General features: G+C 35.6%; 1 protein-coding gene across 1 annotated transcript in view; it reads left to right on the top strand.

The window, feature by feature from the left end:
- LOC149781647 (neuralized-like protein 4) overlaps positions 1-19,711 on the top strand; it is a 128,887-nt gene extending 109,176 nt beyond the window's left edge. Inside the window, exon 26 of the mRNA XM_089935716.1 lies at positions 87-19,711. Within this exon, the coding sequence (XP_089791842.1) occupies positions 87-291 (205 nt within the window). The 3' untranslated portion in view covers positions 292-19,711. The remainder of the gene's footprint in view (positions 1-86) is intronic.
- The last annotated feature ends 1,107 nt before the right edge of the window (positions 19,712-20,818 follow it).

Genomic DNA, 20,818 nt, shown 5'->3' with positions numbered 1-20,818 from the left:
TGGATGCATGGTATTGTGGGATTTTTTTATGAATGGTGGATTTGATGTTGATTGCAGTTGTAATTATTACTTTTTTTTGGTTGCAGGGTCATTGATCCTAAGACGAAGAAGACATACTATGCACGAGCGGCAATCCAAGTGTGGGTGAAGCCTGGGTCATACAAAATTGGCCCGCAGTCCATCCAGGCCAATGAGCCTATTGACCCACGGTTCAGCAACAATGAGATAGAGTGGTCTACAAAGGAGCGTGGGTCTACCATGATTCAAGCATTGCTGATCAAGATTGAGTGAACAAATGTGTGTCAGCGGGTCATCTTGGATGAGTTAGACAGAGTTTAACTTGGATTAATTTATTGGGATAGCTATTTAAAGAAGCATCTTCATTATCTGTTATAAATGGTTGCCTATTCAGCACTTGATTAGAAACTGGAAGTGAATTTGGATAAAATTAGCAATCTTTTGTGTAATTAAAGACAAGAGCTTTGGTGTTCAATAATGCTTCAGGATTAAAAGCTGAAGTTCAGAAATTGTTTTGACAAAGTTTCAAGAAGTGCTGTTAGATTACTGTTTGATCAGGGTCCAAGAAGTGATCCTGGTCTTGAACTTTTGTATGATTACCATGTGATCTGGATTGTTGTATTGACCTGATCTTGGATTACTGTATGATTACCATGTGATATGGGTCAGTGTATTAGCCTGATCTGAGATTACTGTATGATTACCATGTGATCTGGTTCAAAAGAATGACCTGCTCTGGGATAACTGTGATTAAGATGTGATCTGGGTCAAAAGAACGACTTGATCATAGATTACTGTGTGATTACCATGTGATCTGGGTCAGTGTATTAGTCTGATCTTAGATTACTGGATGATTACCATGTGATCTGGGTCAGTGTAGCAAACTATTGTAAGGCTCAGATGTTTGATCTTGAATCAAGATCAGTTGTTGTTTTGAATGCATTTATGTCATTCATGTCATGCTAATTGTTGATGCTTTGCCATTTGGTTTGTTTTGTATTTAAAAAATATAATTCAGTCAATTTCTTGTCTTTAATAATAATATAGTATTGCACAGATGATACCTTTTTTTGTGTGTGAGCTGTGTAGGATGGTCTTTTGACAGTCACCTAATTTGTTTGTGAGAGATGTAGGATGGTCATTTGACAGTCACCTAATTTGTGTGTGAGTGATATAGGATGGTCATTTGACAGTCACCTAATTTGTGTGTGAGAGATGTAGGATGGTCATTTGACAGTCACCTAATTTGTGTGTGAGAGATGTAGGATGGTCATTTGACAGTGGCCTAATTTGTGTGTGAGAGATGTAGGATGTTCATTTGACGGTCACCTAATTTGAGTGAGAGATGTAGGATGGTCATTTGACAGTCACCTAATTTGTGTGTGAGAGATGTAGGATGGTCATTTGACAGTCACCTAATTTTCTTAAATATGCTTCTCATCATTGTTTCGCTTAATGAGGTCAGTATTAATTTGCTGAAACACCCCATTCTTAAAATGAGGATTGTTTGTAGTGTTACAGAAACACCCCATTCTGAAGATGGGCTTTTCATTCATAGTGTTACTGAAACACCCCATTCTTAAAATGAAGATAGTTTTTAGTGTTACAGAAACACCCCATTCTGAAGATGACCATTTTGTTTGTAGTGTTACTGAAATACCCGATTCTTAAAATGAAGATAGTTTGTAGTGTTACAGAAACACCCCATTCTGAAGATGACCATTTTGTTTGTAGTGTTACTGAAACACCCCATTCTTAAAATGATGATTGTTTGTAGTGTTACTGAAACACTCCATTCTGAAGATGGGCTTTTTGTTTGTAGTATTCAAATCTTAACCAGGAACTTTGGTTGAGGCATATGCCTTGCTCATGATTTTGTGTCAGTCAGACATCGTATCACTGGACTCTGTACACATAATACTTTTGTCTGTGGCCATTTAATCACTGGACTTGATGCAAATAAAACTTTTGTCTGCAGCAATTCACTGGACTTGATACACATAAAACTTTTGTCTGTGGCACTTTACTTGATACACATAAAACTTTTGTCTTTGGCCATTTAATCACTAGACTTGATGCAAATAAAACTTTTGTCTGCAGCAATTCACTGGACTTGATATGCATAAAACTTTAGTCTCCATTAGGTTAGAAAGATTGTTTGTATATTATGCCCCGTGACAATTGCTTTTCCACTATGGAGTGGGCTGACTTGGATAAAGTAAGTATTTTTATCACCATGTAGTGTACCGACTTGGATAAAGTAAGTATTTTTATAAACCAGAGTTGAGACATTTCTTTTTCATACAGTAACTGTAAAATAAAAAAACATTTAAGCCAAATTTAAGTCACAGCTTAGCAACCTGCAAGATTATTGACATTATCTGTATCTGTTGATACTAGAATGGTCTACAGGCTTAGTTGTGCAATATGTAGCTGTGGTGCTCTACATGATGTTGTGTAGTGATCAGTTCACTTATTTAATGTTGCTGCTAGAGAAGTTTGGGATATAATCATTACTGTGACCTTGTTTTTTTTTCCACCTTGCTTCCATTAAGTGCAGGATTCTTGTGTTACACCACACTGTCATAGATTGCTGTCAGCATATTCAGTGTTGGCATAGTGTCAGCATATTCATTGTCATTGTATTTGCATATTCAGTGTTGGCATTGTGTCAGCATATTCAGTGTTGGAATTGTGTCAGTATATGCAGTGTTGGAATTGTGTCAGTATATGCAGTGTTGGCATTGTGTCAGCATATGCAGTGTTGGCATTGTGTCAGCATATGCAGTGTTGGCATTGTGTCAGTATATGCAATGTTGGAATTGTGTCAGTATATGCAGTGTTGGCATTGTGTCAGCATATGCAGTGTTGACATTGTGTCAACATTGCAGTGTTGGCATTGTGTCAGCATATGCAGTGTTGGAATTGTGTCAGCATATGCAGTGTTGGCATTGTGTCAGCATTTGCAGTGTTGGCATTGGCATTATATTTAAGTCAAAATATCTCAGATAATATTGCATCTGAAGTTATGAAAGTTGATTTGCACATGCAGCTTGAGGAATATTGCATCAAAATATCAAAAGTGGGTCATCATGACCTACTTTTCCTGCTCTATTGATCATGCATGCTTTCCACATTTGGGTTACTTGGTTCTTAGAAAATACCTTCTTAAAAGTACAGTAACTTCAGTATATTAAAGATAATAATATGTGACCTATATCAATCATTCTCCACGACTCAGTATTAATGTTGCCAAATAAATACGTGCAGGTGAGCTATGCTTTCTACTAACAGTTTCTTTTCTTGTTTGCATATTTGTTTTATATAATACATGCCAGCAATGGTTGTTGAATTATAGAGTTACTTGATACTGAAGATAGTAGTCTTTATGAACTCTGTGACAGGTGGTGGCACAGGATGAACTCTGTGACAGGTGGTGTCACAGTATGAACTCTATGACAGGTGGTGGCACAGTATTAACTCTGTGACAGGTGGTGGCACAGTTTGATGATGAAGTATGGAATAGTAGCAATGCAAACTATATTAGTTTGCAAGTTTTATGTTGTCTTGTTTGTCTTTTTAAAAGTAAAGTTTTATTTTCCAGGTGCGAATTCATTTATTTGTAGATAAATGCCTTTCAAATAGTTTTTCCTCAGGTAATTTTCTTTTTAATTTTTTTTTTTAAAGTTAGGAGATAAATGCTTTATTTGTAATAATAGCTTTAAATTTTTGAATGGTAAGAAGCTGATGAAATCTTTTATCAAAACTGTGTTTTTTTTATTGGCAAACACAAAAGAAAGTTATTTAGCATTGCCTACCAGAAATGCTTCTTGACTTGCACAGTTTATCTAACCAAGTTATGCCATATCAAAAATTTATGCACACACACGCACACACACACACACAAAATCATACATTATGACAGTAAATGAAATCATTTGTTTCTACTTCAAAGTTGTAGAATCTCATAAAGTCATATGCTTCTGTTATCAGGTACTCCTTTGTTACTCACATTTTTGTATTGTTAAGCCAACTGAGTACATATCATGGGGGAGCAAAGGACTTGGCAATTTAACTCCTGACACAAAATTCCGGACTTCTCCAGAATAGCCCAACAACTGTAAAGTTGACTTGAGAAAGTAATGTTCCTTTGGTTGACAGTCTTCATCAAAATTTATAAATAATATCAGAATAAATGCCATATAAAGTTTGTCTTTGCAGGCTAACTTAAAAAAATTACAGCTCTGCAAAATTTAAAAGCAGCATATCAGTATCTGAATTTCTGCTGTGTAAAAAAAATGTTGATATAAAAACAAAAAACGTGTTCGTACAAGAGGAGGTTAGTGATGATTCATTTTCAGATCTGCGACTTGTCTGCAAAGTATATTGGTGGCAAAGAGAAGGATTTCATAAAAAAATTAAAGATGGCAGACTTGCTGGCCTGATTTCACCTACTTTGGAATCATATTTTTTTGTGCATGTTAGAAATGAATAGCTGGATGGCATGGTGTATTTGATAGAAATACTAATTTTGATGCATTAGGTCAAATCTGTGATCAATTTTTAAAAAATTCTTCAAGTGGTCTGTCTGCAGAAGGATAGTTATGGTCACAGTTGGACTATTTTCCTTCCACATGTTTCCATAATTTATATATACAAACCTATATTTTACAAAATCTAATTGCATGTCAAAGAATTTTTATGAAGAAAATTTTCATTGTTAATATTTTACGTAATGAACCCAAAACTTATCAGCCAAGACAGTACTTCTTAAATTTTCCAGATTTGTTACACAATGCATTGAGAGTGCGTCCAGTCCACACAAGCTTGCTTTTAGCAAATAAAGTTATGTCATCTGTCTTCTTGGGTGTCAGTCCAGTAAGAGTGATCACCCTTGGAATACAGAGATTTGTGCCAGCTTCCGTCCATGCTTCAGTTACACTGTCAACTCAAACTGGGAAGTATAGACCTCTAAAACGGATTTCCACATTTTCCTCGTCATTATATGAGTGATTCTTCATAGAAAGAAAAATGTCTCATGTATATTTACATAAAGTTTTTACTGTATTTTATCAGTGATGAAGAATTCACACTTGATTTGTCATACTTAAGTATATAATATACATATCAACACCATTTTAGTTACCTCCCTTAAGGTTTATAGAACTTCATTTCTTTATATCAGTACTCAACCTGATACATGAATTCCTTGAAGTATTTGTATATTATTACCATAAGGTCATTATTATAGACATTTGTGTTTGTCATTGTTGCCTTCAAAAAAGGAAGTTCACATGACATTTATCTGTCTATAATTACAAGTGTCAACACAAATTGGCATGACGTACTGTACAGGTGCAAGTGTGTGAAGCTGGTAGAAGATAACCATGTCACCTGTCTCAGTTGTGTGGAGTGCAGTTCTGCAACATATACACATATTATTCAGAAAATGTAACAGACAACTGTGTTGACAAAACAAAATAATCAGAAAAGTTGGAGACTGAGGAAGTGCACCTGCAGAGTTACATTTCCACTGCATTGCTTCCAACACTGGAACAGATCTGTGATAACTTTAGGGCTAGTAGCATTTTGGTATGGCGGCCTGTCTGGTCTAGCAATTTGATATGGCAGCTTGTCTTATCTAGCATTTTCATATGGCAGCCTGTCTGGTCTGGTGGTGGACATACTGATACATTCCAGAGTTGTCTGTCCCTGTATAGCCAGTAACCCACAAAGATTTTTTTCTTCAGCTCCAGACAACATTAGCTCTGAATGAGCCATAGACTAAACTGAAGGTTCCCAAAACTGGGTACATTGATCTATTTTCCCAGAATACCCAGTCCCAAATTCATGACAAAGATTGGATAGATTGATCTCTTTCCCCAGTGTACCCAGTCCAAACTTCGTACAGAAAGACTTAGTACATTGATCTATTTTCCCAGAATACCCAGTCCAGACTGGGTACATTGATTTATTTTCCCAATATACCCAGTCCAGACTTCATAAAAAAGACTAGGTACATTGATTTATTTTCCCAATGTACCCAGTCCAGTCTTCATGAAAAAGACTAGATACATTGATCCATTTTCCCAATATACCCAGTCCAGACTTCATGAAAAAGACTAGGTACATTGATCCATTTTCCCAGTATACCCAGTCCAGACTTCATGAAAAAGACTAGGTACATTGATCCATTTTCCCAGTATACCCAGTCCAGACTTCATGAAAAAGACTAGATACATTGATCCATTTTCCCAGTATACCCAGTCCAGTCTTCATGAAAAAGACTAGATACATTGATCCATTTTCCCAGTATACCCAGTCCAGACTTCATGAAAAAGACTAGGTACATTGATTTATTTTCCCAATATACCCAGTCCAGACTTCATGAAAAAGACTAGGTACATTGATCTATTTTCCCAATATATAGAGTCCTGACTTCATGCCAACATCCTGGCACCAGTATGGAAGAACAAATGACCACCATCTAGTCCTGGCCTCTTGGAAGTATTGTGGACTGACACCAGATGGCTCAAGTAATGGACCCAGTTATGTCACTACCTGGCATTATCTATGGCAACACTGCAGTCTTGGATGTGTTGTACCACTTCAGGACCATCAGTGACTTGCTCTGTGAATATCTGGTGATAAGTTTCACAACTTGGCTAGACCATCAAATCAGTTTACCATCCTTTAAACCTGGCATTGACATAGTTGACATATTTGTCACAGGCGGTGCAGGAGGCATCTGTGTCTGATGTGTTCTTGGAGGCCTTTTGCTCAGTATCTGATGTGTTCTTTGAGTCCTAGTGCTTTGTGTCAAATGTGTTCTTTGAGGCCTTGTGCTCTGTGTCTAATGTATTCTTTGAGGCCTTGTGCTCTGTGTCTAATGTGTTCTTTGAGGCCTACTGCTCAGTGTCTAATGTGTTCTTTGAGTCCTAGTGCTTTGTATCCAATGTGTTCTTTGAGGCCTTCTGCTCAGTGTCTAATGTGTTCTTTGAGGCCTTGTGCTCTGTGTCTAATGTCTTCTTTGAGGCCTTGTGCTCTGTGTCTAATGTGTTCTTTGAGGTTTTGTGCTCTGTCTAATGTGTTCTTTTAGGTCTTGTGCTCTGTCTAATGTGTTCTTTAAGGCCTAGTGCTTTGTGTCTAATGTATTCTTTGAGGCCTTGTGCTCAGTGTCCAATGTGTTCTTTTAGGCCTTGTGCTGTGTGTCTAATGTGCTCTTTGAGGTCTTTTGCTCAGTGTCTAATGTGTTCTTTCATGTCTTCCATATTCAGTATGATTATTTGCAGAGATGACTCAGCCTTCCACAAATTGGATCGAAGAAATTTTCTGGCTTTTGATGCCTGAGCATTGCCTGCCTTCTCTTATTCCACTGTTTGCAACCTATGAAGTTCCCATCTCTTATTCCAGGAGAGATCAGCCAGTATTCAGTTAGCATCCACAGTCTGGTTGAGTCGCTGATTTATTACATTGTTTAGCTTCAAGACCTGAGTGGCAGCAGACCTTTCTTTCGCAGCAACAACTCACATAAAACTTTAACAAAGTTTTATGATGTCTGACTTTCAGATTGAAGTCTCTGCCATTGACTTAGGTGCTGTAGGCCTTGGAATGCTAAATCTGCATTGGTTCATATGGACTGGAAGTCCTTTCTTGACACACAACAATGGGTTCCGAATTTTGTTGCAGTATGATCCATGCTCGATGTTTATGGTATCCATGCCATATTTTTCAGCAATCTTATTTTAGCCTTATGAATTGATCATGCTCAGGAGTCAGTCTTGCAGTTGAAAAGAAGTTGGGGTCAAATATTTTTTATTTCTAACTTGGAAAAGCACTCTAATTTTGTTTGTATTGAGCAATGTCTGGGGAAAGATATTGAATTAAATTTATAGAGTTCTTACCAGAATTTTCAGAGGCTTTGGAACTCTTCAGTCAGGTGAGGTGCAATTGTTGTATGGCTCATTTGGATACTTGCCCTAAACATATTTGCATAGTCATTTTCCAAGTACTTGTGTGTTTGATTGGTCAAGCAGACTGGTTATCCGATAGTAAGCTCCACATCCGTATCTTTTCTTGTGTAGAACTGATGAGAGCCAGTCTAATGTAACATTGTGAATGCATGCTGATACATTGTCCACAATGTATGATCATGATAAGTATGAGAGAAAAATAATAAAACATGTTCCCCACTTTCCTTTTTGATATGCAAAGTTGACAAAAAGTCTATGGTTATAAATATGTATTATTTGGTTAGTAAGCACTTGGAATATGATGTTAAATGTTATTGACATTAGTAATCTTTCCCATACTCCCATACTTGTATTTGTGGTGAATTTTACTATGAGACCTTGCTGAATATGTGGAAATCTATAGACTGTTGGAGCTATGGACTGTTGAAGCTATGGACTGTTGGAGCTATGGACTGTTGAAGCAGTTTTCAATGCAGAATCTCATTCTGTAGGCATAATTGTAAGTGACTGCTTTAAATGTAGAGTCCATAGTTGGATTATGTTGAAATTTAATGTTAGGTAACAAACCAGACATAAGGAAATCAAAAAATAAATTTGTCTTTTTATGCAGAGATTTAACATAATTAAAGAACTTTTTGACAAAATGTATAAAAAAAACCCAGCCTTTTTTAAAAACTTCTTCGTATCAGTATATCTAGTTAAAGAGAGTAAAGGGGCCTTGGGTGGCTGAGTGGTCTAAAGTGCTCATCTTTACTGATCACTGCCATCTCACCTCTGTCTGCAAAGGATTGATTCTCAGGCTTGGCCAATGTGGGTATGTGAAAAAGCTGCCAGTAGCTTCCTGTGGGTTCTTACCAGGGTTTTCCTGTGTACTTCCTCCACCAATTATACTGGCCACCATGTATGGTCTACATTGCACTGATAAATGGTGTTAAACCCCCAAAACAACAACAGCCAAAGAGAGTAAAGTTCACATATTTATTCTCTACATTATATGAGTTACCAGTACTTTCATATTTGTATGAATTTCAATATTTATACTTGTTTCTAGTGATAATATAAACTCTTAAAATATTTTCAAACAATGCATGTTTTGAGTCCATTCAGTTTGGGTCAGAAATAAAAATTGATAATTTTTTAAACTTTTATCAAGAAAATAAAAACCGTGAAAAGACTGGGCAGCCTTTGTTTAAAATAGTAAGGGAACCAGATATATAGGTATGGATAGTGTATCTCCCTCATGAATGGGCATTGACAATCAGTACATTGGTGGCTTCCTTTTTTATTTGGGATGATCCACCCATGTGAGAATTCTTTCCCCTACTTGGCTTGCACAGTGGGGAGTAGACCTCTTAGTCATTTTTTATTGATGTACAAATGATTCTGTTGTCTGAATGTAGGCCGACACTTTGCTCATGGGACCAGCTTTTCACAATCGGCATAGTTATTAGGTTGCATCTCGGAAGATAGAGCAACCTCACCTGGCTGATATTCGGTATACTTCTGCAATAAAACTTCTGTGAATCACAGTATGTATGGATGCAAACATAGGGCTGTTGGGCACACCTACTTGCATCATATTGGGAAGCCAGTGGAGCATTGCCCCTCAGGATTGTCATTTACATAACATTCTCATGATGAAAGCCATTTAGAATGCTTCACAATGTGGCAGGAAGATCTACATTGGAAGGGAGTTCTCATTGTGTCTGACAACCTCATTGTAGTGACTTAGCTCAAACAGCAAGGTGGAATCAGGTCCGCAGACCTTTGTGTTCATGTTTGGGATTTTCCAGAGTGGTGTCTTCATTGACAAATCAGCATCCAAGTTGGTCATATTCCAGGCTAACTGAATTTACATATTTTAATGGACTCATCCCAGAAGAATCAACTAATACAAATGGAATGATCTTAGCATTCCTCTGTGTTCATTCAATTATTTGCTTGATGGGGAATGTGAATGGTGGACCATTGAAACAAGGTAGAATGCCATACTCCCAACCTTTCACTTCTCAGTTCCAGATTGTAAGGCCTGGACAGTTGATGATCTTTTTCTATAGATTGGAATGCATATGCTTAGCTTCCATCACATCTGATTCTGAATATGATACAAAAAACAAGAGAAATGAAAGTGTCACCGCATCCTGATTAGTACACTAAAATGGGAAAACCCCTGGATCAGTGACTCATCAATCTCACAACAGAATTCTCAGGGAAATTTAGATACTCTCACATTTGTTCAAGCAGCCAGGATGGCATCTGTTTCATCCCAACCCAGAGTTGCTGAAAATGCATGTCCGGACCATAATAAACAAGCCTTCAGGAACAAACTGTTCTTACAAATATTGGTGAAATCTCTCACATGAGACTGCTTACCATACTAAAAGTGGATGAAGGCAAATGGAATATCTTCGCAAAGTGGTGAAAGAAGAGTTTATACCACTGGAAGCATCAATACCTCAAATAGCTAACTTAATACAGGGTTCCCACGCTACCAGGAAATCGGGGAAAAAAGTCATTAGAAATGATAAATATTTCCCAACCATGGAAAGTCCTTGAATTTTGCAAATATTGATGAAAGTTGGGGATAAAACCCATGAAATTTTCCACCAACACTTGACATGGGAAACATTTATGTAATTGAGTTATAACTGAACTGATCTTGAGTTAAAAATTATCGAGTTCTGACCAGAATATTTGGAGATTGCAGAATGGGTCACTTAGGTGCTTGTCATAAACATATTTGTCAAGTCAATCCAAACATTTCAGTGTATTAGATTCGGCTAGTATACTGGTTGTTGCAGAGACAGCTCGATATCAGCATCCTTTCTTAAATGTAAAGTAGAAAGCCAGTCTATCATCCCTAGAAGGCAACATTTTTTTGTGTCAGCAAAGCAGTGTCGCTTACCAGATGTCCTAGCAAACTTAAATGCTGACACATTGTGTCATATCTGCATGAAATTGATATGAAAATTATATATTTTCTGAGAAATGTTACATCATTATGTCTTTAATCTTCTGAAAGACGAGATGAAACTATGGCATGGTTGAAATTTGACCTGATAATTGTGATTTAAACTGCTAAACCTAATCGCACGAGCACACAAATTTCACAACCCACATGTTCATGACATCATAGATCCAGTAGTCATGTAATATCAATAATAACCCATTTCAAATGTTGTATAAATTTTTAAAAAATGAAAATCATATACTGTTTTTAATAAAAAAGAACAAAAAAATAAAAGGACACAAAAATTCTTTATATATTTATTCCAAAAACAACTATACTGGGTTTATTGTATCCTGTGACTTAACATGTTGACATGTGCTATATGCTTGATGAATATGACTGTCCAGATTGCGGCTACAGTGACAAATTTCTGTTCGTTATTCTTGAAATAAATATTTTGAGAATGATATGTTCTTTCTGGTTTTTACAAAAGGTATCAGACTTTCATTTGACATATTTCAATTTTTGTTCAACAACATTAGGTGTTTGCTCTAATATCACATGACCATTGGATCTCCAATGTCGTAGTCATGTGACTAATAATATAAATGGTGAATACTGGGTAAGGTTTCAACTATGCTGTAGTTTTGTCTAGTCTGTCAGCAGATTAAAGACATAATGAATACTTGTCATTTCTAAGAAATAAATCATTTTTCCTATTTCATGCAGGAATGACTCAATGTAACGTCATTTAAGCCCTTTGGTAAGCTACTACCATATGCCGTTACCACACCGTGGCGGCAAGTTCCAGATGTTTTAAAGCATAGGCAATTTATCTGATCTCACATCGGATTATAAAATGGATTGACATTCATTTGAATCTCTGAGCTGAACTATGGTGTGACATGTAGCTAGAAGCATTGGTTTCAGATATTATTTAGATTGCATGAGAAATAGAGGTTTGACATCCATTGTATTGAATATTACAAAACAATAAAAGCTCATGTGAGTATCAATACAGGTTTTGGGGACTGGTTTTTGACTTTAAAAGCAAACACTTTACAGACAATTATTCCTTTTTTTATATAGTATGTAATTTTGAAGGTCTTTTTGCCAGAATTGAATCCACCCTTTTTGTAAATGATTTTTTAAATCATGGATTTTACCAGATCATCTTAAGGAGTTTAGGTTGTTTTAAAAATCTTGTTTTGGGTTTTATTGAGACAGATTAATACAGGGTTTAAAATTTTGTTTTACAAGATAAGAGTCTAATACTTTCCTTTTTATTTTATTTTTTCATACTGTGATAGGAACGTTTATTTTGTATAACATGCATATAGACTGTTGTCTTGATTTGCAACTCGTTCGGATCTATTTAAAAATTACATATTTGAAAGGAAACAAATTTATTTATGTTCATTATGTTGTTCCCTCATACCAACATAATGCAGGTCAACCAAGTAAAATTAGAACTTTTATTCTGTACATTGAAATGTTTTATGTGCTACTTTACAGTAATCAAACTTGTTTCATGTGATATATTTTGTGGTTTAGTGCATCATCTTCTTTTCTGACTTGTATGTTCTGGCAGTCTCAAAATAGAAACATCCTTCGTTTAAATTTTATAAGCTAAAAAAATGGCATTAACTCATTTGGCCCTGGAGGTTTTTGTCGTTTTCACCTGAAATGCGAGTAGGAAAGACATTTTGGGGGCTATTTCTGGATACATCATAATACATCGGCTTTCAACAGATTTTCCATGAGACTAATGCCTAGTTGTGTTAGAAACATAGTTTTCCATTGGTTATTTTGCTGGCGCATGAGCAGAAGGGTAAAAGTTGGAGTTCTCTTCTCTTTTTTGTTGCTTAATGGACTCATCATTTTCATATGGAGGCCACTCTTTATTCCAAATGCCTACCTTATCCTAGTTTATGCAAAGGTTCACCTGTCTGTGTGCAGTTCAGACCGGTCTGCATTAGATCTGAGGCCAAAAGGTCCAAAATCTGGACACAAAATAGCATTCCGACCACAAGCAAATTTTGGGTGAGAAAAAAAATGGGTCCAAAAAATGAGTTTTTTCCCTCTGTATTTTGTAGTGCAACTAAATCTTTGGTATCATTGTAGAGCTATATCTGGCTACTTTTTTGCAATACCACCCACTTTGGTGTATCTTAAATGACCTTGATGCTGCAGAGCTGGGAAATAGAATACATCCTCATCACGCCTAAATATAAAGCATGGCATTGTAGTGCAAGCTGTGACCACAGCACTAATTCACCTAAAGAAAGTACATGATTACTTTATGAGGCTGGTCAATCCCAGTTATTGCTATTCCTATTGTATGTATAACCAGTTACATTGGACATGTCAATCCCAGTTATTGCTATTCCTGTTGTATGTATAACCAGTTACATTGTACATGTCAATCCCAGTTATGGCTATTCCTATTGTATGTATAACCAGTTACATTGGACATGTCAATCCAAGTTATGGCTATTCCTATTGTATGTATAACCAGTTACATTGGACATGTCAATCCCAGTTATTGCTATTCCTATTGTATGTATAACCAGTTACATTGGACATGTCAATCCCAGTTATTGGCTATTCCTATTGTATGTATAACCAGTTACATCGGACATGTCAATCCAAGTTATTGGCTATTCCTATTGTATGTATAACCAGTTACATTGGACATGTCAATCCCAGTTATTGGCTATTCCTATTGTATGTATAACCAGTTACATTGGACATGTCAGTCTGAGTTACTGGCTATTCCTATTTTATGTATAACCAGTTACATTGGACATGTCAGTCCCAGTTATTGGCTATTCCTATTGTATGTATAACCAGTTACATTGGACATGTCAATCCCAGTTATTGGCTATTCCTATTGTATGTATAACCAGTTACATTGGACATGTCAATCCAAGTTATTGGCTATTCCTATTGTATGTATAACCAGTTACATTGGACATGTCAATCCCAGTTATTGGCTATTCCTATTGTATGTATAACCAGTTACATTGGACATGTCAGTCTGAGTTACTGGCTATTCCTATTTTATGTATAACCAGTTACATTGGACATGTTAGTCCCAGTTATTGGCTATTCCTATTGTATGTATAACCAGTTACATTGGACATGTCAATCCCAGTTATTGGCTATTCCTATTGTATGTATAACCAGTTACATTGGACATGTCAGTCTGAGTTACTGGCTATTCCTATTTTATGTATAACCAGTTACATTGGACATGTCAACCCCAGTTATTGGCTATTCCTATTGTATGTATAACCAGTTACATTGTACATGTCAATCCAAGTTATGGCTATTCCTATTGTATGTATAACCAGTTACATTGGACATGTCAGTCTGAGTTATTGGCTATTCCTGTTGTATGTATAACCAGTTACATTGGATATGTCAATCCCAGTTATTGCTGTTCCTGTTCCTGTTGTATGTATAACCAGTTACATTGGACATGTCAATCCCAGTTATTGGCTATTCCTATTGTATGTATAACCAGTTACATTGGATATGTCAATCCCAGTTATTGGCTGTTCCTGTTTATTAAAAGCACTGCTTGGTGTAGTAAATATATAACATGCATTGTGACTGTCATTTCCATCTTTTTTACAGTCTTAAGTTGGTACACTGTTTTAACTGTACCATATGAACACTGGTGTGACTAGATGTCAATCTATGTTTCTGTGTTTAGGAATTATTACAAGTCAAGCATTGATTGCTTCCACCATGTTAACATTGTCTGACCTGAACAAATATTTATGTTGTCTTGTTACAGTATCTAATATATATAAACATTCCTAAATTGGTTTCAGCAGTTCTTTGCCAGAAATTGTTTCATTTTAGTAAGATTTCAGCAAATTGTTTGATGAGACCTTGGGTGAGTTCTACTGTTATTACATGACATCACTGACAAATATTATTGCTCGACATTGTCCATTGCTGGCACTTTGGTTTGACAGCATGACATTAAAAAGAATTGTTAGACATTAACAAGAATTGTTAGACATTAACATAAATTGTTAGACTTTAACAAGGATTTATTATTTTTTAACTGTATTCATCTTTATCTTAATGAGCTAACATTGTGATTACCTTGAATGGAAACTACACTAAATTGTCTGCTATTGCCTTGAGTGGAAATTACACTAAATTGTCTGCAATTACCTTGAGTGGAAACTACACTAAATTGTCTGCTATTACCTTGCGTGGAAATTACACTAAATTGTATGCAATTACCTTGAATGGAATTCACACAAAATTGTCTGGTATTACCTTGAGTGGATATTACACTAAATTGTCTGCAATTACCTTGAATGGAATTCACACAAAATTGTCTGGTACTACCTTGAGTGGAAATTACACTAAATTGCACATGCATATGACTGATCCATAATTTAATGATGCTTTTCATAAAAGACTGTTTGTATAAGTACATACTTATCTTCATCATCATTATGAATTTCAGGACATCACTGAAAGCATAAATTAACATTGACTTTGATGTAAATATCAGCAATTTTGGTATACTATGAAGTTGATGTTATTCCTGAATGCATAGATTAAATTTCACTTTGATGTAAATATCAGCAATTTTTACAGGATAAAGTTGTTGGATAAGATCTTTCTGATTGGTAAAATTCAGACCATGTGATCATTTGATTGGTAAAATTCAGACCATGTGATCAACTGATTGGTAAAATTCAGACCATATGATCGTCTGATTGGTAAAATTCAAACCATGTGATCATTTGATTGGTAATATTCAGACCATGTGATCAACTGATTGGTAAAATTCAGACCATGTGTTCATCTGATTCGTAAAATTCAGACCATGTGATCATCTGATTAGTAAAATTAAATCTGTGTGATCTTCTGCTTGGTAAAATTCAGACCATGTGATCATCTGACTGGTAAAATTCAGACCATGTGATCATCTGACTGGTAAAATTCATTGACAGCAAAACAAATGTTGGATTTTTCACCAAGTAGCTAAACCATATAGCAAATTTTTATCTCAGGCCCTGTTGTTGGGCAGCAATATTCAATGAGCATATTTCATGGTGTTGATTATACCTTTAAAGACTTTGATTTCTAGCATTCAACTGCATCATTTAGAAAGATGTTGGCTGATGATCCTCATAGTTCAGGTCTTATTTAGAGTTATGGTTCTTGATTGCCTATCTTTCAGGTCTTATTTAGAATTATGGTTCTTGATTGCCCAACTTTCATGTCTTATTTAGAGTTATGGTTCTTGATTGCCCATCTTTCATGTCTTATTTAGGGTTATGGCTCTTGATTGCCCATCTTTCATGTTTTATTTAGAGTTATGGCTCTTGATTGCCCATCTTTCATGTCTTATTTAGAGTTATGGCTCTTGATTGCCCATCTTTCATGTCTTATTTAGGGTTATGGTTCTTGACTGCCCATCTTTCATGTCTTATTTAGGGTTATGGCTCTTGATTGTCCATTTTTCCTGTCTTATTTGCTCTTGATTGCCCATCTTTCATGTCTTATTTAGAGTTATGTTTCTTGATTGCCCATCTTTCATGTCTTATTTAGGGTTATGGCTCTTGATTGCCCATCTTTCATGTCTTATTTAGGGTTATGGCTCTTGATTGCCCATCTTTCATGTCTTATTTAGAGTTATGGCTCTTGATTGCCCATCTTTCATGTCTTATTTAGGGTTATGGTTCTTGACTGCCCATCTTTCATGTCTTATTTAGGGTTATGGCTCTTGATTGCCCATCTTTCATGTCTTAATTTAGAGTTATGGCTCTTGATTGTCCATCTTTCTTGTCTTATTTGCTCTTGATTGCCCATCTTTCATGTCTTATTTAGAGTTATGGTTCTTGATTGCCAATCTTTCATGTCTTATTTAGGGTTATGGCGCTTGATTGCCCATCTTTCATGTCTTATTTAGGGTTATGGTTCTTGATTGCCCATCTTTCATGTCTTATTTAGAGTTATGGTTCTTGATTGCCCATCTTTCATGTCTTATTTAGGGTTATGGCTCTTGATTGCCCATCTTTCATGTCTTATTTAGGGTTATGGCTGTTGATTGCCCATCTTTCGTGTCTTATTTAGAGTTATGGCTCTTGAGTGCCCATCTTTAGTGGATTATTTAGGGTTATGGCTCTTGATTGCCCATCTTTCATGTTTTATTTAGAGTTATGGCTCTTGATTGCCCATCTTTTGTGTCTTATTTTGAGTTATGGCTCTTAATTGCCCATCTTTCAAATCGTCTCTAGTATTATGGTTCATTCTCCTAAACGTTGCTTTCTTCAGCATGACTTCACCAAGGATTGATCAGCTTTAGCTAAAAAATGTATGCATTAAACATTAACAAGGCCTTGGATGAGTTCCATTTCCAACTTCTTACATGCTGATATAGAAAGCTGATGGTCCCTTATTGTAATACTGGATTGGTTTCGACAGCATAAGTTTTACCTATGACTGTTAGATGTTTGTTTAATTTTCAGATTTTGGATGAATGTAATTTTCAGCTGTCTACTTCCATTCAGAGTCCAGTGAGTGTGTACTGTTATTTATTGGTATAGTGATGGCTGATTAGTTTAAAATCAGTTTGTGCACTCCTGCTGTACAAGCAATTATTGCATTCAAGTGAATTTCTTGTACAGCTTGAAGTTTTTGAAGACTTGCATGAACTTAATTCAGTTAGTATATTGTTAAAATATATTCAGCTCAGGTAAACTTATGGTAGGGCCATTAGTCCATTTTCTGTCATGCCTCATCAGTGTTTGCTCTTTTAAACTTTTGTGGGGGGAAAAAGCACTGGACAGATTTCAACTAAATTTTGCAGTTGGCATCCTGACATGAAAGGTTTTTAGAGTTTATACAGTTAATATTTCCTTCAAATATGGCCACCATTACTAAACATAGATTGTCATATATGTCACTTCTCAGATCCAACCTTAAGAATTTGACCAACTTGGGCAGATATCATCCTAGCATAAAAGGTGCTCAGTTTTGTACAAATTGTGCAGATTCCCATCAGATACAGACACCATTGCTAAAGGTATGAAAAAAAACAACCACCATAGAACCAAACATGTAAACAGATTTTTCTCTAAAACTGCTCCTCAGGTTTTGACCAAATTTGAAATAAAACATACTGTCACAAAGGGCTTTCAAGTTTGACACATAATTCTAAACCACAACAAGACCACCAGTACTAAGGCAGAAAAAGATTTAAGTTACGTCTAATCAAGATAAAAAGAAAAATACTTACTAAAATTGACAACATTTGATAGATATGATCATCTCGACTTGAAGGGCTTCAGTTTGATAAAACTTATATCAATCTACCATCAAATATACCCACCTTTACTAAAAATAGAATCTATAAACAACTTTTCTCCATGAAGTACCATGTATGTTTAACTGGATCAGCTCTGGGTACAATGTATGTCAAAATGGAACAACCCTTGCTACCATGTATATTGAAATGGAATAGCCCTGGGCACAAGGTATGTTAAAACAGAATAGTCCTGGCTACCATGTATATTAAAATGGAACACCCCTTAATAAATATGCGATGTTACCTGAAAAAGTAGCATATTGCCAGCATACTCCTATATAACTTGCAAATCCACCTTCACCAAAATGTAGACTTGGATGTGATGGCACATATTATGCTGGCAGATCTGGATCTTTGTAGTATTGTAGGGTTAATCAATTAAAAACAAGCATAGACCCTGATTTTCAGGCATATCTGGGCTGCACTTTATTAGGACTAATCATTAGAACATACAATATAGACCCAGATCTGTTGGTTCATCCTGACAGGGTCTCTGATGTTTGGAATTGGATCTGTCTTGTACACAAGTGCATACAGTGATCATACACTGTTTGTGAGTGTACATGTTCCCAAACAAGTTGGTCATATGAAAGTAACAATGTTGTCATGGCCAGTAACTGAGTAAATAATGTTATTATACATGTACTTCTGGTTCCCATTACTTAACATAGTGTTATTTCCCTATTTCCTAGACTGACGTAGTAATTTGAGTATAGCAATATCATCATTCATGTACTTCTGGTTCCCATTACTTAACACAGGGTTATGTCACAATTTCTCAGACAATCACAGTAACCAGAGAATAACAGTGTCATTATGCGTGTATTTCTCGTTCCCATTATTTAACACAGTGATATATCAATATTTCTGAGACGGTCATAGTAACTTGAGTATAGCAATGACAGTATACAAATTGTACACGTATTTCTGGTTCCCATTACTTAACACAGGGTTATGTCCATGTTTCTTCAACAATCACAGTAACCTGAGAATAACAGTTTCATCATACATGTATTTCTCATTCCCATTATTTAACATTGTCATATGTCCCTGTTTCTGATACTGCCATAGTAACTTGAGTATAGCAGTGTCATCAGTCATGTATTTCTAGATACCATTAAAATGGGGTAATGTCCTTATTTCTCAGACTGTCTTAGAAACTTTAGTATAATTGTGTTATTATATAAATTATTCATGTATTTCTGGATATTGTTACTTAAAATCGGGTTATGTCCCAATTTCTCAAACTGTCATCAACAGCTTTATCATATGTGGCTGTTATTTATTTGTTACTTTTGTTTTTAATTGAATTCAAAAGGTTCCAGTATATTTTTTTTTCAATTAGCATGTATATGTGACAAACTTTGTGATATTTCTGTCATTCAATGACATTAAGTAAATTAAAACCTATTCCAAATCAAATGTTACATGTTGCATTATGGATTTATTAGCTTCCCAGAATTCACACAGGTGTTAGTTTTTATAACGATTGAAGTGAACTGAGAAAAATGGAAAATTTAGAACCATTGTTTTATGCTTGTGGATTTTCATATATAAGTAAGGAGGATTGTGTGATATTTCGTACAAATGAGAGTTCTGTGATGTTATGTGAATGAGGAGGTTTGTGACATGCTATATGAATGAGAAGGTTTGTGACATATTGCATGAGGTGGATTATGTTATGTGAATGAGGAGGGTTGTGTGATGTTGTATGAGGTGGGTTGTGTGATATTACATATTAATTGGGAGTTTGTGTGCTATTACATATGAATGAGGAGGGTTGTGTGCTATTACATATAAATGAGGAGGGTTGTGTGCTATTACATATGAATGAGGAGGGTTGTGTGATATTACATATGAATGAGGAGGGTTGTGTGATATTACATATTAATTGGGAGTTTGTGTGCTATTACATATAAATGAGGAGGGTTGTGTGATATTACATATGAATGAGGAGGGTTGTGTGATATTACATGTGAATGAGAAGAGTTGTGTGATATTATATGTGAATGAGAAGAGTTGTGTGATATTACATATTAATGAGGAGGGTTGTGTGATATTACATATGAATGAAGGTTGTGTGATATTACATGTGAATGAGAAGAGTTGTGTGATATTACATATGAATGAGGAGGGTTGTGTGATATTGCATATGAATGAGGAGGGTTGTGTGATATTACATATGAATGAAGGTTGTGTGATATTACATGTGAATGAGAAGAGTTGTGTGATATTACATATGAATGAGGAGGGTTGTGTGATATTGCATATGAATGAGGAGAGTTGTGTTATGTTTCATATCATTAAGAAAGGTGTAATGCATATGAACGGAGGTTATGTGATATTAAATATGAATGAAGGTTGTGTGATATTACATGTGAATAAAGATTGTGTGATATTACATATGAATGAGGAGGGTTGTGATATTACATATTAATGAGGAGGGTTGTGTGATATTACATGTGAATTAGAAGAGTTGTGTGATATTGCATATGAATGAGGAGAGTTGTGTGATATTACATGTGAATT

Source organism: Sinohyriopsis cumingii, chromosome 15, assembly GCF_028554795.1.
Source record: "Sinohyriopsis cumingii isolate HCF-2022 chromosome 15, ASM2855479v2, whole genome shotgun sequence".
Taxonomy (NCBI): Eukaryota; Metazoa; Mollusca; class Bivalvia; order Unionida; family Unionidae; genus Sinohyriopsis; species Sinohyriopsis cumingii.
Note: the sequence above shows the minus strand (reverse complement) of the source record. Positions and strands in the feature narration are given on the sequence as shown.